At 42.5% G+C, this 18083-nt stretch overlaps 1 protein-coding gene across 1 annotated transcript in view; it reads left to right on the plus strand.

The window, feature by feature from the left end:
- The window catches only part of HSF2BP (heat shock transcription factor 2 binding protein), a 64316-nt gene that overhangs the window by 23923 nt on the left and 22310 nt on the right, over nt 1–18083 (plus strand). The window contains exons 6-7 of the mRNA XM_081138040.1: nt 149–266; nt 5903–6006. Coding sequence (XP_080994166.1) covers nt 149–266; nt 5903–6006 — 222 coding nt within the window. The remainder of the gene's footprint in view (nt 1–148; nt 267–5902; nt 6007–18083) is intronic.

The following is an 18083-nucleotide window of genomic DNA, read 5'->3' on the forward strand; positions in this document are numbered from 1 at the left end:
ACAACACCATTTTTTTATGCCTCTCGGGCTGTTTTGTTTTCGTTAGGTGTGTTAGGAGAAAAACAGCAACGAATACTCTGTCATGGACAAACTTTTCTAGAGTTGACGTTATAGAGAGTTTGAACTTGGTTTTGTCTTTCTGTTGCAGATGTTGCTGCCATAGCGTGCGGTCGTGAATTCCTGGTTAACTCCAGCCGGGTGCTCTTGGACACCATACTACAGCTTCTGGGAGACTTGAAGCCAGGACAGTGCACCAAACTCAAAGTGTACGGTGTACAGTATTAAAAAGTTAATGTTTATTTACAAATTAGTCAGAATTTGCTGGTTGGTTGGGCCTCTTTTTCAGATAAACGCAATTAATTTGGCAATATTTCTAAAAATACAGAAGGAACAAATTGCCTGGAGAATTCAGGGTTGCTGTCTATTCAATGCTGTTTCAGAAAAATAATATAAAAGGGAATGTTGTCAGAGTAATCAGTGAGTCCCAAATGCTATCATGTGATACTTGAGGGTTATAATAGTGACCTCAAAATGAACTTAAATAAGTAATTGTTATGGAAGCACTTTACCTCCAGCTACCAAAATCAGTATTCATTTACTATTGTTGTGTAACAAAATACTGCCAACTTAGTGGCTGAAACAACATCTCCTTTACAGTTCTGTAGGTCAGAAGTCTGAGTGGACTTGACTGGGTCTCCAGTCAGGGTCTCACAGGGCCAAAATCAAGGCATTGTCCAGGGCTGGGCTTTGTTCTAGAGGCTCAGGGCCAGAATGCTTCCAGGTGCATTCAGATTGCTGGTGGGATCCAGTTTTTTGCCTTTGTAGGACTGAGGTCCTTGTTTCCTTGCTGGCTGTCAGGTGGGGGCCACTTTCAGCTTCCAGAGCTGACTGAATTCCTTAGCACATGACCCCACCTTACCTTCAAGTCACAGTAGCTCACTGAATCCTTCTTAGATTTTGATGGGTTTAGATTAGGCATAACTGGATAGACGCCCTTTGATTAATTCAGAGTCAGCAGGTTAGTAATTTAAGCATATCCAGAGCTGCTCTGTCATGTAATTTACCAGAGTGTGATAGTCTGTGCACAGTGCCAGGGATTAGAGCAGGAAATCATGGGCCATTGTAAGATTCTGCCCACCGCGCTATTCATTTCGAGTGTTCGCTTTTCTTGGAGTAGTTTTTATAACAGCCTCTTTACAGTCTTTGTCAGATATTTCCAATATCTGTGTCATCTTGGCCTTGATGTCTCTTGGTTGTCTTTTCCCACATGTGTTGGTATTTTTCCTGTTTCTTTATGTTGAGTAATTTTGGGTTGCTTCCTGGACATTTGAATATTGTGTTTTGAGAACCTGGGTCTTATGGAATCCTATGGAAAATGTTGATTTTTTTTTTTTTTAGCAGGCAGTCAACCTGCTTGAGTTCAGGTTGCAAGTTCTGACCAGCCTTTTCTGTGTTGTGGTTTCAATGTCAGTTCCATTTTCAAAAAGCCTTTGCAATGCTATTGGGTCTGATTCTTGTGTGTACCAACTGTGGCCAGTGTAAGACCTGGATAACAGTTTACATTTGACTTCTCAGAATGTTGGATGTGCTGTTTATGATCAGATCAATGCATGCATAGTTTGGGTGAGGCGAGGAGTTAATAACAATCTTGTGTGGTCACTTTCCTATGCTTTAACTCTTCACGATGTCCCTGGTACTTGTTGGTTCCCCAGGGCTCCCTTTTCAGTCCTTTACCTGGATTGCTGGGGTTTTGTATGCCCTGCTGTGTCATATGTTTCTGCAGCTGTGCTCATGCCCAGGGCCAAGCAGCAGGAGCTCAGAGGATCACAGTCCTTCCCGTGGTGAGGAAGATTTCCCTCCCAGGGAGTTTGAGTTGCCCAGGGGCCCCCACTGCCAGCATGGTCACTGCCAGGAGACCCCTTTTCTACTCCTCTAGTCTGAACTAGAGTCTTTGGGTACCCTTCTCTGTGGGGATCAATGCCACTCCTGGGTTTGGGGGCCGAGCGTTCGACTCACTGCTAGTTCAGTGGTTCTTATGCTTCTGGTCTTCTTCCCAATCTGCCTGCTGCTGTTTACTTTCCAGGGCTTCTCATAGCTGCTCCATGTATTCTGTTCAGTGTTTCAGCTACATTCAGTGGAAGCCAGAGAGTGGGTGTGTTTACTCCATCATATCTGGAACCAGACTTTAGTCCATTTTGGTGTTTGTACTAACAAATATGTGTGCATGAGCAATACATGTAACTGTATAACATGAGTTATATAGTTTTGTATAGACTTTACAAGTTGTTTATGGATCTAGTTAATTCTTTTTAAGTATCTTATATCAAAGAGGATGGGACATTGGGTTAACTTTATTCCCTGACTTACGGCCATTTAGGTTATTTTAGGTTTTACTCTGCGAACATAATGCTGCAGTAAACATCTTCAGCAAATATCTCCTGCTACCTTGAGTGAGATTTCCCCTAGGAGTTTTCCTAGAAGGGGAATATTTGAGAAGTGGGACATGCGCATTTTCAGTTTTATAAGATACTACCAAGTTGGTCACTGAAGCATACATGTTCACAGTGTTCTGCGCTTTCACACCCTCAACACCTCATTATTCTGTCCCTACAAAGATTCTGCACTATCTACTGGTATCTGTCTGCCTGTGCGTCTTCACATTTAGGTTACCAGTGATTTGAGACTCTTTTCTCATGCCCAAAACATTTGAGGGTTTTTTTTGGTGATTTATCTGTTCATGTCTGTTGCTCAATTGCTGTTGGGTTATATTTTTCTTAATGATGTGCTGTTGTTCCTTATGTCTTCTGGATACTAAACCATTGTCTCTTTTGCTTCTGTAGTCTGTATAAGGTTAGTGTTTATGGGCCCATCTAACCCCCTCCTCCAATTTCCAAGGCAAAGCTTTGTGTGAGGACTGGGTTTCTTCTGGCCTCTCTGGTTCCACTACAGGGAGCTCGTGTCTTTGTGTCCTAATGAGCTCTTGTTCATTGCATTGGGAGGTCAGAATTGCCTTCAGAGAGATTTGCTTACTTTCTTGGCAGTCTTCCATCTGACCACTGAGCAGAGCCCATGTACAGACTGCTGGCCTCAGACCCACTTGGGATCTCAGTATGCACCAGAAGGAAGCGGGTCTTCTCACTTTACAGTCTTTGGCTGCCTTCTATAGGCTGCCGTTGGCTCGCTTTCTTCTTCACTGCCAGCCCCTAACTGAGAGTCCCCTGGACCCAGCACCTTTCTTATACTATAAGTAAGCTTCTTTTTCTTTTTGGCCTCTTCATTTCTTGACTGTAACGTGTGTCTTTCCTGGGGGTTTTGCTTTCTTTGTTGCCTCCATGATCAAAGGTGACTCATTTCAGCAGCTTGGGTACCTCAGACCCAGAGATGGGATTAAAAAAAAAAAAAAGACTTAGTTTTTTTTAGAGCAGTTCTAGTTTCACAAATTGAGAGGAAGATACAGAGATTTCCCCTACCCCTATACCCCTCCACATGCTATAGTTTTGCCTTTTCCAGAATGTCATATAGTTGGAATCACAGAATATGTAGCCTTCTCAGATTGACTTCTTTCACTTAGTAATATGCATTTAAGGTTCCTCCATATATGTTTGTATATTTGCTTGATATAGATCATATCTTTTAGCTCTGAATAAGATCTCATTGTCTGGATGTACCACCATCTGTCCATTCACAGAAAGAACACATACATGTTACCTATAACTATATGTTAGAGTATACACATTACATATGTATTTAAGACCTTCAGGGTTGTAGTATCTCTCAGATTTCCTTTTCCCCACATTCCTTTAACACTAGGACTTCTCCTTTACCTGATATTCAGAGCCACAAACACCTATAGTGCTGGACCGTTCTCAACTGTGGCTCCCCTGAGGTGGTCAACAGCTAAACCCTCACCTCGTTGCTGGGGGTGCCAGCTGTCCTCTCCACTGGGCTCCTGCTGTCAGCCTCGTGCTGGCGCAGTTGGGAGCTGGCCATGGCCCCAGGTGGATTTGTGTTTTGTGCTTCCCTTGTTCTGGGATGGCCTTGTGGGGCTTCCTCCTTCCTAGCTTTGCTGTTTGCTGCCATTTCTTAGCTCTGTTTTCTGTGTGGTATTTCTCCTTTCCCATGTGTCAGTTGCCCTTGAGTTTTACAGTTTGATTATTATAGTTCTCATTTTTGTAAGTTCTACTAGGTTCTCTTTTGAAGTGCCTGGTCATTTCTAATACTCAGTAGATCCTTGGTCATGTTTTTAATTTCTTTTTGAATTATTTATACCTATTAAACATAATTGTTTTTTATTCTGCAATTGATACTTCTAGTATATGGCCTTTAAAAAAAAATTCTGGCTCTCATTCGTTCTTTGTGCTGTTACTTATAATACCTTGTTTTTCATGCAGTTTTGATTTCTGTTATGAACTCACATTTGTTAGTGCTGTATTTGTGGGAATTCTTTGAAGACTAGGTTGAGGGTCCTTTAAGAGAATGTTGGTTTACTTTGACCAGGCAGCTGAAGGAACTCCTATCCCTGATTTCTTTGTGTTAAAATTACTGGCTTGTGGATTTTCAGACCATACAACATGTATGGACTTATGCCAAGTTAATTTCTTCCTGGCTTTCTGCAGGAGCCTGTATTCGGAATCTGTCTTGAGTTCGTCTGAGACTGTCGGTCGGCATGAACTACTGAAATACTCGAGCTCTGTGCTTCCGAAATCCATCCTTTTCAGCACTTGCCTCCCTAAATTTGTGTTTTCACTTAGTTCCTGACCAGAAATGTTTTCCCTTCATTTCTTGCAAGCTCATCCATTCTTTTAAGGGTTTGTGAAATATTTGTGTAGCCTTTTTTTTAATTTACTTTTATAAATCCTCACCAGAGGATATTTTTTCCATTGCTTTTCAGAGAGGGGGGTGAGAGAGGGAGAGAGAGAGAGAGAGAGATAAACATCGATGTGATCGAGCCTGCAACAGAGGTACATGCCCTTAGCTGGAATCGAACCCAGGACCCTTCAGGCCAAGAGCCGATGCCCTAACCACTGAGCAAAACTGGCTAGGGCCATGTAGCTTTTTTTTCCCCCAAATATATCCTTATTGATTTCAGAGAGAGGAAAGGAGAGGGAGAGAGAAATAGAAACATCAATGATGAGAGAGTCATTGATCAAGCCCGCAACCGGGCATGTGCCCTGACCGGGAATCGAACCCCAATCGCCCAGATCCTAGGTCGACGCTCAACTGCTGAGCCACGCCCGGCCGGGCAATGTAGCTTTTTTTATTGCTTTGCATGTGAGGTTTTTGGGATCTCTGTATTTTGCAGTATTGTCAGAAACCAGTCTTGTAGTTTTCTAATTTCCATTAGACTCTATATTACCAGTTGAGGCCAGTTCCCAAGACCACTTGTAAAATCCTGTTTAACTCTGCTTACTGTTTGGTTGGCTGGTAGGAATGGTTGGGTTGTGGCACTCCTCATCCCGGGGACTGTGGGTTAAACAGGCTTGTACGGCCTGGCCTGGCTGCCTAGAGGTCACAGATAATTACTGAATGAAAAGATAGGATTGAATTTTAGACAGCGAAATTGAACTTTCAGAGTACAGTATACTTATGAATTGAGGGTTACCTGTATATAAATGCAGGATAGGTAAAAAGAGATGACTCCATACATGTGGTTTGTCAGGTTTTCTCTGCATTTGTATCTCTTGGTTCTGTGAGCTGTAAGAGGTGGTGGTATAGGCACTTTTTCTGTAGCCTCCCATTTTTCTGTAGCCTCCAGAGACAAATACCATTTCTCATGCCTTCCATTTACTCTTCCTGTTGTCCAGATTTTAGAGTTGGACACCTGATATGTAAGGAATCCCTAAATATGCTCAAGTGCAGTGTGGAGGGGCCAGTACTTCACCACCTTCTCTTTGCATTTCAGGCTGATGCTGATGTCCCTGTACAACGTGAGCATCAATTTGAAAGGCTTGAAGTACATCAGCGAGAGCCCAGGGTTCATCCCTTTGCTGTGGTGGCTTCTGAGTGGTAAGGAGGGGGTTACCTGCACGTCTGCCTGTAAAGTTTGCATACTTGTCCTCTGTGGCTGAGGGAGGTTGTCACCTATTAGAAATTAGGAAAGACCATCCCAAGGTATTGCCATTTCTTCAGAAGAAGATTTCAAATGACAGAAAAGTTAGTGTGTGCCAGGCTGTGTTTAGTTCTGATTCTGAAGTGTTGCTTTTAATTTATGATTCTGTGACACAAAGAAAAATTATGAAACAGCTGATAGATGTCATTAACCTGTCCCTTCCCCTGAGAACAGTCCAGCGCTATAGGTGTTTGTGACTCTGAATATCAGGTAAAGGAGAAGTCCTAGTGTTAAAGGAATGTGGGGAAAAGGAAATCTGAGAGATACTACAACTCTGAAGATCTTATATACATACATAATGTACATACTATAATATATAGTTATAGGTAATGTATATGTGTTCTTTTTGTTTTCTTTGAAATAAAAGCTATCCCTACTGTTTCTCTTCCTCTTCTTCACCACTGATTAACCTACATTTTTGTAGCAATCTGTTCATCATAATTTTTAACACTCTGTATTTAGTAGGTACATATTTCACTGAAGTTTGCAAAATAATTGATGATACTTATTTTTTCTAATTAGATAAATCTTTATATTTGAGCTTCAGTTCTACTTGGTAGCAAATATTCATTTTTTGTTATAGGTGTTTTCAGGTGTAATTGATGTGCAGTGAACTGCACACATTTACTGCAAACAACTGATAGGTTCTGACATAAATATACACCTGTAAAATTATCACTGCAATCAAGACAGTGAGCATACCCATCCCCCGCAAAGGTACCTTGTGCTCCCTGCTCCCAACCACTTCCCCCTTTCTGTACTCTTGATTGGTTTCTATTTTCTACAGTTTCACATAAATAGATTCATACATTTCATATTCTTTTTTTGCCTAGTTTCTTTCACTCAGGAGAATTATTTGGAGATCTGTCCATGCTAAATAGTATTCTCTTATGCGGATATACCACAATTGGTTACTTAGTCAGCTATTGATGGGCATTTGTGTTGTCTCCAGATTTTAGCTATTATAAATAAAGCTGCTGTGAACATTTTGCCATTTCTTCAGAAGAAAATTTCAAATGAACATTTTGTATAAGTCTTTCTTTGCATGGACATGTGTTTTTATTTCTCTTGGGTAGATACCTAGGAGTGGAATATCTAGGTCATGTAGTAGGTATATGTTAGTTTTTATGAACCCGTTCAACAGTTTTCGAAAGTGGTTGTACCATTTCACTCTCCCCGTAGCAGTGTGTTAGTTTTTTTGGCTGCTCCATATCCTCATCATCTGTGGTATGGTCATTCTGTTTAATTTTAGACTTTCCAATAGGGCCGTATTGGTACTTCACTGTGATCATAATTTGCATTTTTGTTATGACTAATAAATGATGTTGAGCATCTTTTCATGTGCTTATTTGCCATCCATATGTCTTCTCTGATGAAGTGTCCGTTCTTTTGCCCATTTAAAAAAAAGGTTTTTTTCTTATTATTGAGCATTAAGGAGTTTTTTTTATATTCTGTGTAGTTTGCAAATGTTTTCTCCGTCTGTTGCTTGTCTTTTCCTTCTCTTAAGAGCATCTTTGAAGAAAAGAAGTTCTAAATTTTGATAATGAAGTTTAATTTATTGTTCTTCCTGTTTTATGAATCATGTTTTTGGTGTAGAAATCTTTTTTTTTTTTAAATTTTTAAAAAAACATATCTTTATTGATCTCAGAGAGAGGAAAGGAGAGGGAGAGAGAGAGAAACATCAATGATGAGAGAGTCATTGACCGGCTAGCCCACAACCTGGGCATGTGCCCTGACCGGGATTCGAACCCTGACCGCCTGGATCCTAGGTTGATGCTCAACCGCTGAGCCACGCCTGGCCAGGCTTGGTGTAGAAATCTTTGCCTAACTCAGAGTCATAAAGATTTTTTTAATGCATTTTCTTACATTAGTTTTATTGTTTTGCATTTTACATTTAAGTCTATCACCCATTTCAAGTTAACATTTGTATGTAGCGAGAGGTATGAGTCTAAGCTGCTTTTCTTTTTTTGCATATGGCTCTCTAGTGGATCTAACACTGTTTGTTTTGATGAAGTCTTTCTCCACTGAATTGCCTTGGTTGAAAATCAGATGACAACATATGTAAGGGTGTAGTTTTAGGACTCTAGTCTGTTCCACTGATCTATTTTTGTATTGTTATGCCAATACCATACTTTATAATAAATCTTAAAGTCAGGTAGTGTAAATCTTCCAACTTGTTCTTATTTTTCAACTTATTTGGGCTGTTTCTAAGTCTTTTGCAGTTTTATATGAATATGAGAATCAACTTGTCACTTTCTACCAAAAAAATTTCCTCGGGATTTTTATTGGGATTGTGTTGAATCAATAGTGCATTTTGGGGAGGATTGACATCTTAGCAACAATGACTTATCCAATCCATGAACACAGCATATATGTCCATATATTTAGATGTTTTGGAAGATGGATGTCATGTATTTTATTTCTTTTTTTTTCTTTTTTTTTAATATATCTTCATTGATTTGAGAGAGAGGAAAGGAGAGGGGGGAGAGAGAGAGAGAGAGAGAAACATCAATGATGAGAGTCATTGATCGGCTGCCTCCTGCACGGTCCCGACTGGGGATCGTGCCCGCAACCTGGGCATGTGCCCTGACTGGGAATCGAACCCCGATCGCCTGGATCCTAGGTCCACGCTCAACCGCTGAGCCACACCCGGCCGGGCCATGTATTTTACTTCTTAAGAGCAGAAGAACTGCCCTCCTTTGTTCCCAGCTGTCCTTTCAAGGATACTTGTATGGTGAACACTCTTAGAAGATCAAGATACTGTTTCTCTCCAGAGCAAAGGGTGGGTTTGTTCACATCCATCAGTAAGGATAATGCTCCTCTCCAGGACAAAGGTCAGGCAGATTTACTACCCATTATGAAAGATTTGAGCTCCCTGAGCTTGGGGTTCCTCTTCTGTGACACAGCCCATGGTATGTGCACGGCCCTGTAGAATTGGGTCTTGTTAAACCAATACAAAGGCTGATCCTCTGGAGATGGCTGTTGCTGTTGAGTAATCAAGTTTTTCTTTCATGTCCTATGCCAGCATCCATGAAACTAGCATGCTTGCTTGTTAGCTTGCAAGTAGGGTAAAACCCCAGACCTTTCATAGTTTAAGGGCAGGTTGAGGGGGCTGTGTTTACATTGCATGGTAACCCCTAACCACTAGGGTTGAATATTTGACCAAACAGCTTATTTCTTTTGAGAATGTAAACTAAGAGACCCATATTGACCTATAAGGTAACTTTCCAGGCTGGTTCTTATGGGCCACGTGCAAGCAGACGATACCAGTTGGAGGGGGCACAGGACTGATAAGAGGGAGGGAGTAATTAATTAAGAATACACACTGCTTTTTAAAAAAATTAATTTATTTTAAATTATAAATGACATGCAGTTTTATAGTAGTTTCAGGTGTACAACGTAGTGATTCAACGTTTATGTACCTTATAAAGTGATCACTACAATAAGTCTAGTACCCACCTGCCACTATACACTACTTCGTTAACATGATGTTGCTGATTCTGTTCCTTGTTCTGTACCTTACATCCCCATGACTTATTTTATAAGTGGAAGTTTGTACTTTTTAACCCCCTTTTCCTGTTATGCCCCTTCCCCCACACCCTGAATATCTACTTTCTGAGTGCCAGTCACTGTTTTAAGTATTTTGCATATATTCACAGATTTACTTCTGTAATACCCTATGGAGTACATAGGATTTCTGTTTTACATATGAAGAAACTGAAGTACATGGAGGTGCTGTAACTTGCTTAAGGTTATACAGCTGCTAGGTGGAAGCCCCCATCTTCTAGCCACAGTACTGGGCTGCTTCTCTGCAGGAAGTGCCTCAGAGATGGGAGCCTTAGTTCTGGGTGATTTCTCAGCTGTATTTGCCTCTAGGTCCAGCTTGGCTTGGCCTCTGAGATAGATGTCCTGAGACCATATCCCCCTGTCTTTCAGCTAGCTTGCAGCCCAAGTGGTCCTCATTGCCTTCTGCAAGTTGTTTACCTTCTCATAAATGGAGGGCCTTAGCCAAAGAACATACATGCATAACCTATAGACACAGACAACAGTGTAATGATGGCCAGAGGGAAGGGGGGACTAGTGCTGGGTGGAGGTGGGCAAAGGGGATAGGCAAAGGGGATAGGGAATGGGGACATCTGTAGTAGTGTCATCAATAAAAATGAAGTAAAAACAAACAAACATGAGGGCCTTAGGCTAAATATTCTTAGGGCCCTTTCTAGCTCTTGTACTCTAGAAATTTTCCTAGGCTGAGTGAAAAATGTTACGAGTTTCATTGTAATTTGTGCAGCATTCCCTAGGGAGCAAGCATCCCAAGTGTCCATCACACTCACCTAATCTGGTGCTCTCTAACCAGCTGGATTGCTGCTAATTAAACCTTGGTCATCATGTACAGTAGGGGGTGGCGCAGATTTTGCCACTGGGGCATCAGGCTTTCTTGTCCATGAAGACAATGACTGGTTGTTGTTTTTTTGTTTTTGTTTTTTGACATAGTGAGCATAGCTCAAACCCTCATAAATCTTTTTCAAGGTCACGTTACTTGTTATCTTTAGAGTTATTTATTCTCACAGTCAAACAAAAACAAGGTCTATTAAGTCCAGGATGTCTGGTCCTTGAATTGTGTATGGAATTACCTTAACTTAAAATTGAAATTTGTTTTAGAATTTGGTGTATATTTTAGGAAGGTGAATATGTATTTTACTATAGAAGAGGAAAGTAGGAACAAAAATAGTTACCTGAAAAATAATATGTACTGCTTGGTGCCAGTGGTGTGATTATCTTAGAATTTTAGATTATAATAACTGTTTAGGACTAGGAGAGAATTAGAAAACTGGCTTATTCTAAACAAATAATCTCTTCTAATTTACAAAGATCTAGGAAAAACGATTTTATTACTTCTCTCAGTAATCAGCTTCTACTTTTATCAATTTTCCCATTAGGAAATTTGATGTAGTTTTTTTCTCTCAGTAATCAGCTTGTACTTTTATCAAATTTCCCTTTAGGAAATTTGATGTATTTTAAAGAGCTTGGACTTTGGATTTATTAGACCCAGACTGAAACTGCAGCTGTTCTCCTTGGAACTTACCTAACCATTTAGGATCCTTCTTTTCTGATGTGTATGTAAGTGGAGATTTCTACCTTAAGAGTCTTCACGTTTATTAAAATGCAGTAGCACCTGGGCCAACACTTAATGTAGTAGGTGTTAAATAAGTGTTAGTTTCCCTTTTTATTTCTAATCAGAGTTTTTTATTTCAAAATGAAAGCTCACTTCCTTTTATTTAATTTGACCTAAAGGTGGCAAGTTGCTTTCAAGCATCCGGACTTCTCTGCTGTTAATCATTTCTGACTAATCTCATTTCTTTTAACCTTTGCTGGATATAATTTTCCTTCCCTTTATTCAACTCTGTGGCTGGCTCTTTCCCAGGCGTTCTCCAAATTCTTCACATTCCTTTTAAGCCGCATGCCTGGCAAAGAGCTCCAGCAAATAGCTGTTGAGGACAGAGTGTATTGGGATGATGACCACATGTTGTGTAACTGCTAATGCAAGCCAGTGTTACGTGACTCTTTTAACAGTAGTGATCCATTTCCTACCCATGATTACAGTGTAAACTAGGCACAGAGGCATTTGCATCCCATCTTACACTTATTTGGCTTGTCTAAGTAATATGAAACAGTGATCAGTTCTGCCAGATTTGTATCTCCAGCCCAGACTTCTCTCCTGGACTCTAGACTCATATCCAACTCTGTACTTGACATCTCCACATGGGCATCTATCTAATAGACCTTCCAATTCAATGTGTTTAGACTAAATTCCTAATCTTGCACCACATTAAACTCTACCTATAGCTTTCCAAACCTCAGGTGATAGCAAATCTATTCTAATTTCTCAGGCCTTTAAAAAACCTTGGAGTGATTCTTGTCTCCTTTTCTCTCACACGTCCAATCTGTTGGAAAATCCTGACAGCTCTGTTGTTATATCCAGAATCTGACCACCATACACCATTGCCACCTGGTTTTGAGCCATCTATTATCCTTTGGTCAGAGAACTTCAGAGCCTCCTACAGCTCTCCCCACAGTCTACCCTTGCAGGCAGGAATTGGGAGCCAAGGGTATGATGGGATAGATCCCAGACCAACTCTCCTTACTGAAAACAGCCAACGTGTATGACTCTAGGGGTCCGTTTCCCTGCGCACATCAAAGCCCAATAAGCCTGGCTGGCGTAGCTCAGCAGTTGAGCATCGACCTATGATGCAGGAGATGGCGGTTCGATTCACCAGTCAGGGCACATGCCTAGGTTGTGGGCTCAATCCCCAGCAGGGGGCGTGCAGGAGGCAGCCCATCAATGACTCTCATCATTGGTGTTTCTATCTCTCTCCCTCTCCCTTTCTCTCTCTGAAATCAATAAAATATATTTTAAAAACCCAACAACAACCCAATAAAATGGAACTGGAGTTTGCAGCAAAGAAACTAGAGGTTTATTTAAGGAAATGGCGCTAAACCAGAGACACAAGTGAACTAGTATTCTAAAACCTGGCTCCCTGAGGGCCTGCACAGGGACAGATTATATATAGGAAAAATGATTATGGTGATGAGAAGGGAGTTGGGGTCGTGGGCTCTACTGATTGGTTGGGGCCAGGCTGGAGAGTAGTTGATCAATGTATCAGGTCATGATGTCAGCCATGGGCATCACCCTGCCTAATTTCGTGAGAATGTGGTCAGTAGAGTTGTTCTGTTTTCATGGGCCCGGGGCTGAAACACAACTGAGGTCAAGGTGTTATCTTCAGTTTGACCAAAACTGTTTCTGCAGTCAACAGGCCTGAGGCTTTGTTCTTAAGACAGTTCAATGCAGACCAGAATCTGATGTCCTAAGGGCTTAATGAGTAAGAAAGGGAGTGGAAGGACAGAAAGGAGAGGGTCATGTTAAAGAAATGGAGTTTCTTCTCCATTCCACATGCTGGGTGAGATCTAAAGAAATGTTCCTCTGAGCTAGGAAAAAAGTAGTTGTTCCCTAGCCTCTTTGGCTCAGTGGTTGAATGTCTGCTCATGAACTGAACGGTCCTGGGTTTGATTCCGGCCAATGACACATACCTTGGCTGCAGGCTCCGTCCCTGCCCTGGTCGGGGTGAGTGTGGGAGGTACCAGTCGATGTGACCCGCTCACGTTGATGTTTCTCTCTTCCCCCCTCCACTCTCTCTGAAAAGGAAGGGAAAAATATCCTCGGATGAGGGTTAAAGAAAGGAAGTTGTACTGTTGTCTGGGAAATTGGGGGTCCTCTTCCCCACTGGATGCCGGGGTGGGGTCCTTACGGCATCTTGAGAAAAAGAATTTTCTGAGACTCACGTGGGAGGATGAGTGATTTTTATTTGCATGGAATGACACCTGTGCATTTCTAACGCCCCATCTCCCTCAGTCCGGTTACAGAAGTGTAGCTGGGTTTCAGTGCCGCTGGAGGCAAAGCCAGTGTCCAGGTTTCCATTCCATGTTGCAGCCAGGCCCTGTTCAGCATCAGGCCAGCTGCAGTCCATTAGTCCTTAGTGTGGGGGCAAGTGCCAGGAGCAGGAGCCCGAGAGCCCCACAAGCCAGGAGTCAAGCACAGCAAGGCAAGAGGAACTCAGAGCAGCCAAGTGAGTGAACTTGGTTTAGGGGATTAAACATCCCAAATTTCGTACCCATACAGTGGCCACGCCCATTCTGGCCAATGACTTGTTCTCAGGTGTAACTGACAGGCAAGTGCCTTCCTGACATCACCCCACCTATACTGGGCATGTGTCTATTCTCCTTCCTGTCCAGTCCCTTAAAGGCCCCAGCGATCTGTGGGAAACAGACCGGTGGCTCCCTGGGGAGTGTAAAGGTTTTGCTTCTTGGTGAGGCTGCCCAGTGGACATGCTTATAATATTTGGCCTTCCCTTTGCTCCTCTTCTGTTATTAATAACTAGGTTGATTACAACAGTAGCAGTACCTTGATCATAAAAGCAGAGTGAAAGTGGGATGCCAGAGAGATTAACAAAGAATTGAGCTAATTCCTGCTTTGAGGGCATTTATCAGACCTGACTTTGTTTCCATGGCCTCACAAGGAGTGAGGACAGGAAGCAAAGCCCAGGTTCCACCCCAGCTGAATAGCCTAATAGAGGACTCCCAAAGGTATTTACAACGGTGTAAAGATAACTGAAGATACTCCTCCAACCCTCGAGGACTGCTGGAAAATCACCTGTTTTCGTCTTTGGAGCCAAGCAGGGTGGAGGAAAAATCTTTGAGAATCAATCATCATAGGCTGGTTTTCATGCATCTTTGAAGCCTTAATTTAAACCACCAGGGTTATCCCCATTTAGAGAACCATGCTAATCCTTTCTGGAGGATTCTTTGACTTCAACCAAGATCTTAAAGAATTCTTGCAGGTAAGGTTCCAAGAACATGAGCTCACATGCTAAAAATCACAAAAAGCATGCAAGGGAAACATTACTAAAGGAATAACAGCTTTCCATCATCAGACACTCATCATCAGAATAACTGTCAGACCACATACAACAGGGATGTTTAAAGCATTTAAAGGAATAAAGGGGGAAGTAAAAAACACGGAGTCTTGGTAAGGATATGCGTGATTTGTGAAACACAGCTAGCCAGTTTGTCCTACTTAGTGCAGAGGACACTCCAACTATATTTGTTTCCAGCAAATTTGTTTCACTTATCTAAAGTAATTAGACTCAGAAACAGAATGGAATGGTGGTTGCCAGTGGCTGGGGCAGGGAGAAATGGGAGTAGTTGTTCAATGGATATAGCATTTCAGTCATACAGAATGAGAAAGTTCTAGAGATCTGTTGTACAGCAGTGTGCGTATGGTTACTAATACTGTACTGTACACGTAAAAATTAAGAGGGTAAATTATGTGTGTGTGTTTTTACCACAATTAAAAAAAATAGAACGAAAGATCTTGTGTTGATCTGTCCTCCCTTGACACCTTGTACCTAGATCACCAAATCAGCTTCTTAGCTGACCTCCCCTGTTTCTGTTCTCACTCCCATCTCAGTGCTTGTCTGACTCCCAGCACCCGCTGTCAGACTTGCCATGCTACACATTCTACTTAGTCCCGGACCAGTACTGTGCGATCTTAGGCATGAGCCCTGGCAGCCCTGCAGTCAGATCTGAATCCTGCTCTTTAATAGCTGTGGGACTTTTAGCGAGATACTGTCAAGCTCTCTGCCCTCATCTGTAGGGTGCCCTGTATGGGCCTGGTGGGCATGCAGCCGCCACTGGGTTAATGGGCACCCCCTCTTTCTCAGATATTTTCACAGCTTCCCATGTCTTTGCTCCCTTCGCCTCTGCCCCCACCTTGACAACTGTGAATACCCCCATCGCCTGTCCATCTCTCCTGTTCCTGCTTATCTTTGAAGACTTCTGCCGCTCTCGCCCACATTGAGTTCTCTCTCCTTTGTTTCCTATTTTACTTAGAGACAATTTGATGTAACTTTTTTTTTGTTTTGTTATCTTGTTTCATAAATGCCAGTTATCTCCAACTAGACTGCATATTTTTTTCGGTAGGAACCACATCCTAGGTTTCTTTGAAATTCCTGTTGTCAGAAGACTGCCTCTCCCAGCTCCCCTCTGCTGCAGTCTCAGTGTACAAGCCCTGTGCAACTTAGCACCCTGAAGGAGGCAGTGTCTGGGGTCCCTCAGACACAGATACCCTGAGGGCAGCATTCATCTAGCTTTCCTCTGGGTCTCCGGCCTCACTCTTCACTGAGCTGAACACTCACGGGATCTTTGAGGGTCTTCTTCTGAGTCCACGCACCTTTCCCCAGCCTCCAGGTCTCTCTGCCAAAGCCTGCGAACAGCTAGTGGCTCCCCACCTCTAGCCAACATTGTCTGAAGACTTTTCCTGTTTTACGCACTCCCCAGGTGGAAGCCTCAGGTCGATCACCTGCCTGAGACTGAGCTTGAGTCCCCGAGTTGGACTCGGCTGGGAAAGTTAGCTCTGACTTAGTGTCCGTGGGGCTGTTGCCCCAGCCTACTCAGCGTGCTCCTCTCCTTCCCTGGAGCAGGCCTTCTCCCACGACCACTGGTCGGTGTGCGATAATCTGGTCTAGTGAGGGTCGTGGGAGCTGAGCCTGACCAGAGGCTTCTTCCTCTGGGAGTTTTCTGACCTGGTGGACAAGAGAATTTTCTCCTTCTCTGGGCCAGAACGATCAGGTGTGACTCCAGGGCTGCCCAGGGAAAACTCACTGTGTTCAGAGAGCCTCTGAAGTATCAGTCACCGAGCCAGTCAGAAAGTGCTGACGCGAGATGCAGAAAGGAATCCTACCGCTTACAGTGGCCTTCACCTTGTCCCTTCCTGGGCGTGGCTATTTAGCTTTTTCTCAAATTAGGTGTTACTCTAGCACCTTTAATGAATAATTCCTCTTGTTTTTCTTAAGTTAGTTTAAGCATCGTTTTCTTTTCCGTTAAGGCTGTGTACCTCCCTCTCCTGCCCACGATTGGTTCCACTTCACCCGCCAGTCCCCTCCTGACATACTCCGAGTTTCCCCATTTGTCCCATTGGGTGTTTATTCTGTCTTCCATATTAGAAGGAAAGCTCCAGGAGGCAGGACCCTTTGGTTCATGGATGGATCGCAAAAACCTGTTAATACACGGAGGTGCTCAGAATACATTTCAAATGAGTGAATGGAAGACCAGTTTGTGTTCAACTATACACATCTCAGACAGCGAGGAAAAGCATTATTTGGCATTTGGTTCTATCATGAATGGTATTTGATTACATATATTTGTGTTATATGCATAGAAAGGATGAGAGGTTTGGTTGTTGGTGAAAGCTTTTAAGCTTAGTAACGACTTTAGCATTCCTACCAAATATGTGGCATTGAAAGAGTACTAGATGTGTTATGATTCTTGTAAGCTGTGTCTAATTACATAAATAACAACGATAACTACTTGATCAAAACGCAAAATATTTAACATAAGGTCTTTATTTACAAAGACTAGCCCAGTGTTCAGACTGTTAGTACAACAATGTCGTCTTTGTCTTATAAGAAAACAAAAACTCCAACGTTATTGCCTTGAAACTTGCCCTTCAGAAGGTCCAGTAGGACAAAGAAGCCAGCCTTTCCTCAGGGAGCGGTAGGACTGTTCTCTCTAAGCAGTAAAGGCTCACATAACAACTTTAACAAGAAACATAATCTAAGTAGGTGGTTTTCAGCTGTTCATAGAACTGAGCGGTCAAATGACCACTTCATATCTTAAAGGATGTCAGAAAATATTTGGTTTACATATGTGGACCCCAACAATATAAGATTTACTGTGGTCTAATCCAGGTGTAATTAACTCATCACCACAGTTTAGGAAGGGGAGTTAGTTTATATAGAAGGTGAGTTTAGTGTGGGACATGCTCAGTGTGTGGTGACAGTAAAAAGGAACTATCCAAAAAGGCTACTGGAGACGGGGAACTTGGAGTTCATGTGATAGCCCAGAATCATGGGTTTGGGCTCACCCTTAAAGATGGGGCAAAGCAGAGTGACTGACTGGAAACTTCTCGAGTGGCAACTCAGCTGAGGCTGGCTTGCCTGGGGCCAGAGACAGAGGCCTGAGCAGAGGAGTGGGGTCTCTAGGAACCCTGAGTTCGAGAAGCAGGACTTTTTCCTGCAGTTTCCTAGTTTGTGGCTCTGGGTAAGTCCCTTAAATTCTGTAGTACTTGGGCTTGCCATCCACAAAATAGAAATACAAATACTGTCTCTGTCTACCTCAAAGGGAGGCCATGAGAATTGAATAGAAAGGTAAATGAAAGTGATTTATAATTTTTTAAAATTTAAAAAAAAAAAAATCTTTATTGATTTCAGAGAGAGGAAGGGAGAGGGAGAGAGAGAGATAGAAACATCAATGATGAGAGAGTCATTGATCGGCTGCAGCCCGCAACCCGGGCTTGTGCCCTGACCGGGAACCGAACCCCGATTGCCTGGATCCTAGGTCAACGCTTAACCGCTGAGCCACG

The sequence above is a fragment of the Miniopterus schreibersii genome, assembly GCF_964146895.1.
Source record: "Miniopterus schreibersii genome assembly, chromosome: 5".
NCBI classification, from domain to species: domain Eukaryota; kingdom Metazoa; phylum Chordata; class Mammalia; order Chiroptera; family Miniopteridae; genus Miniopterus; species Miniopterus schreibersii.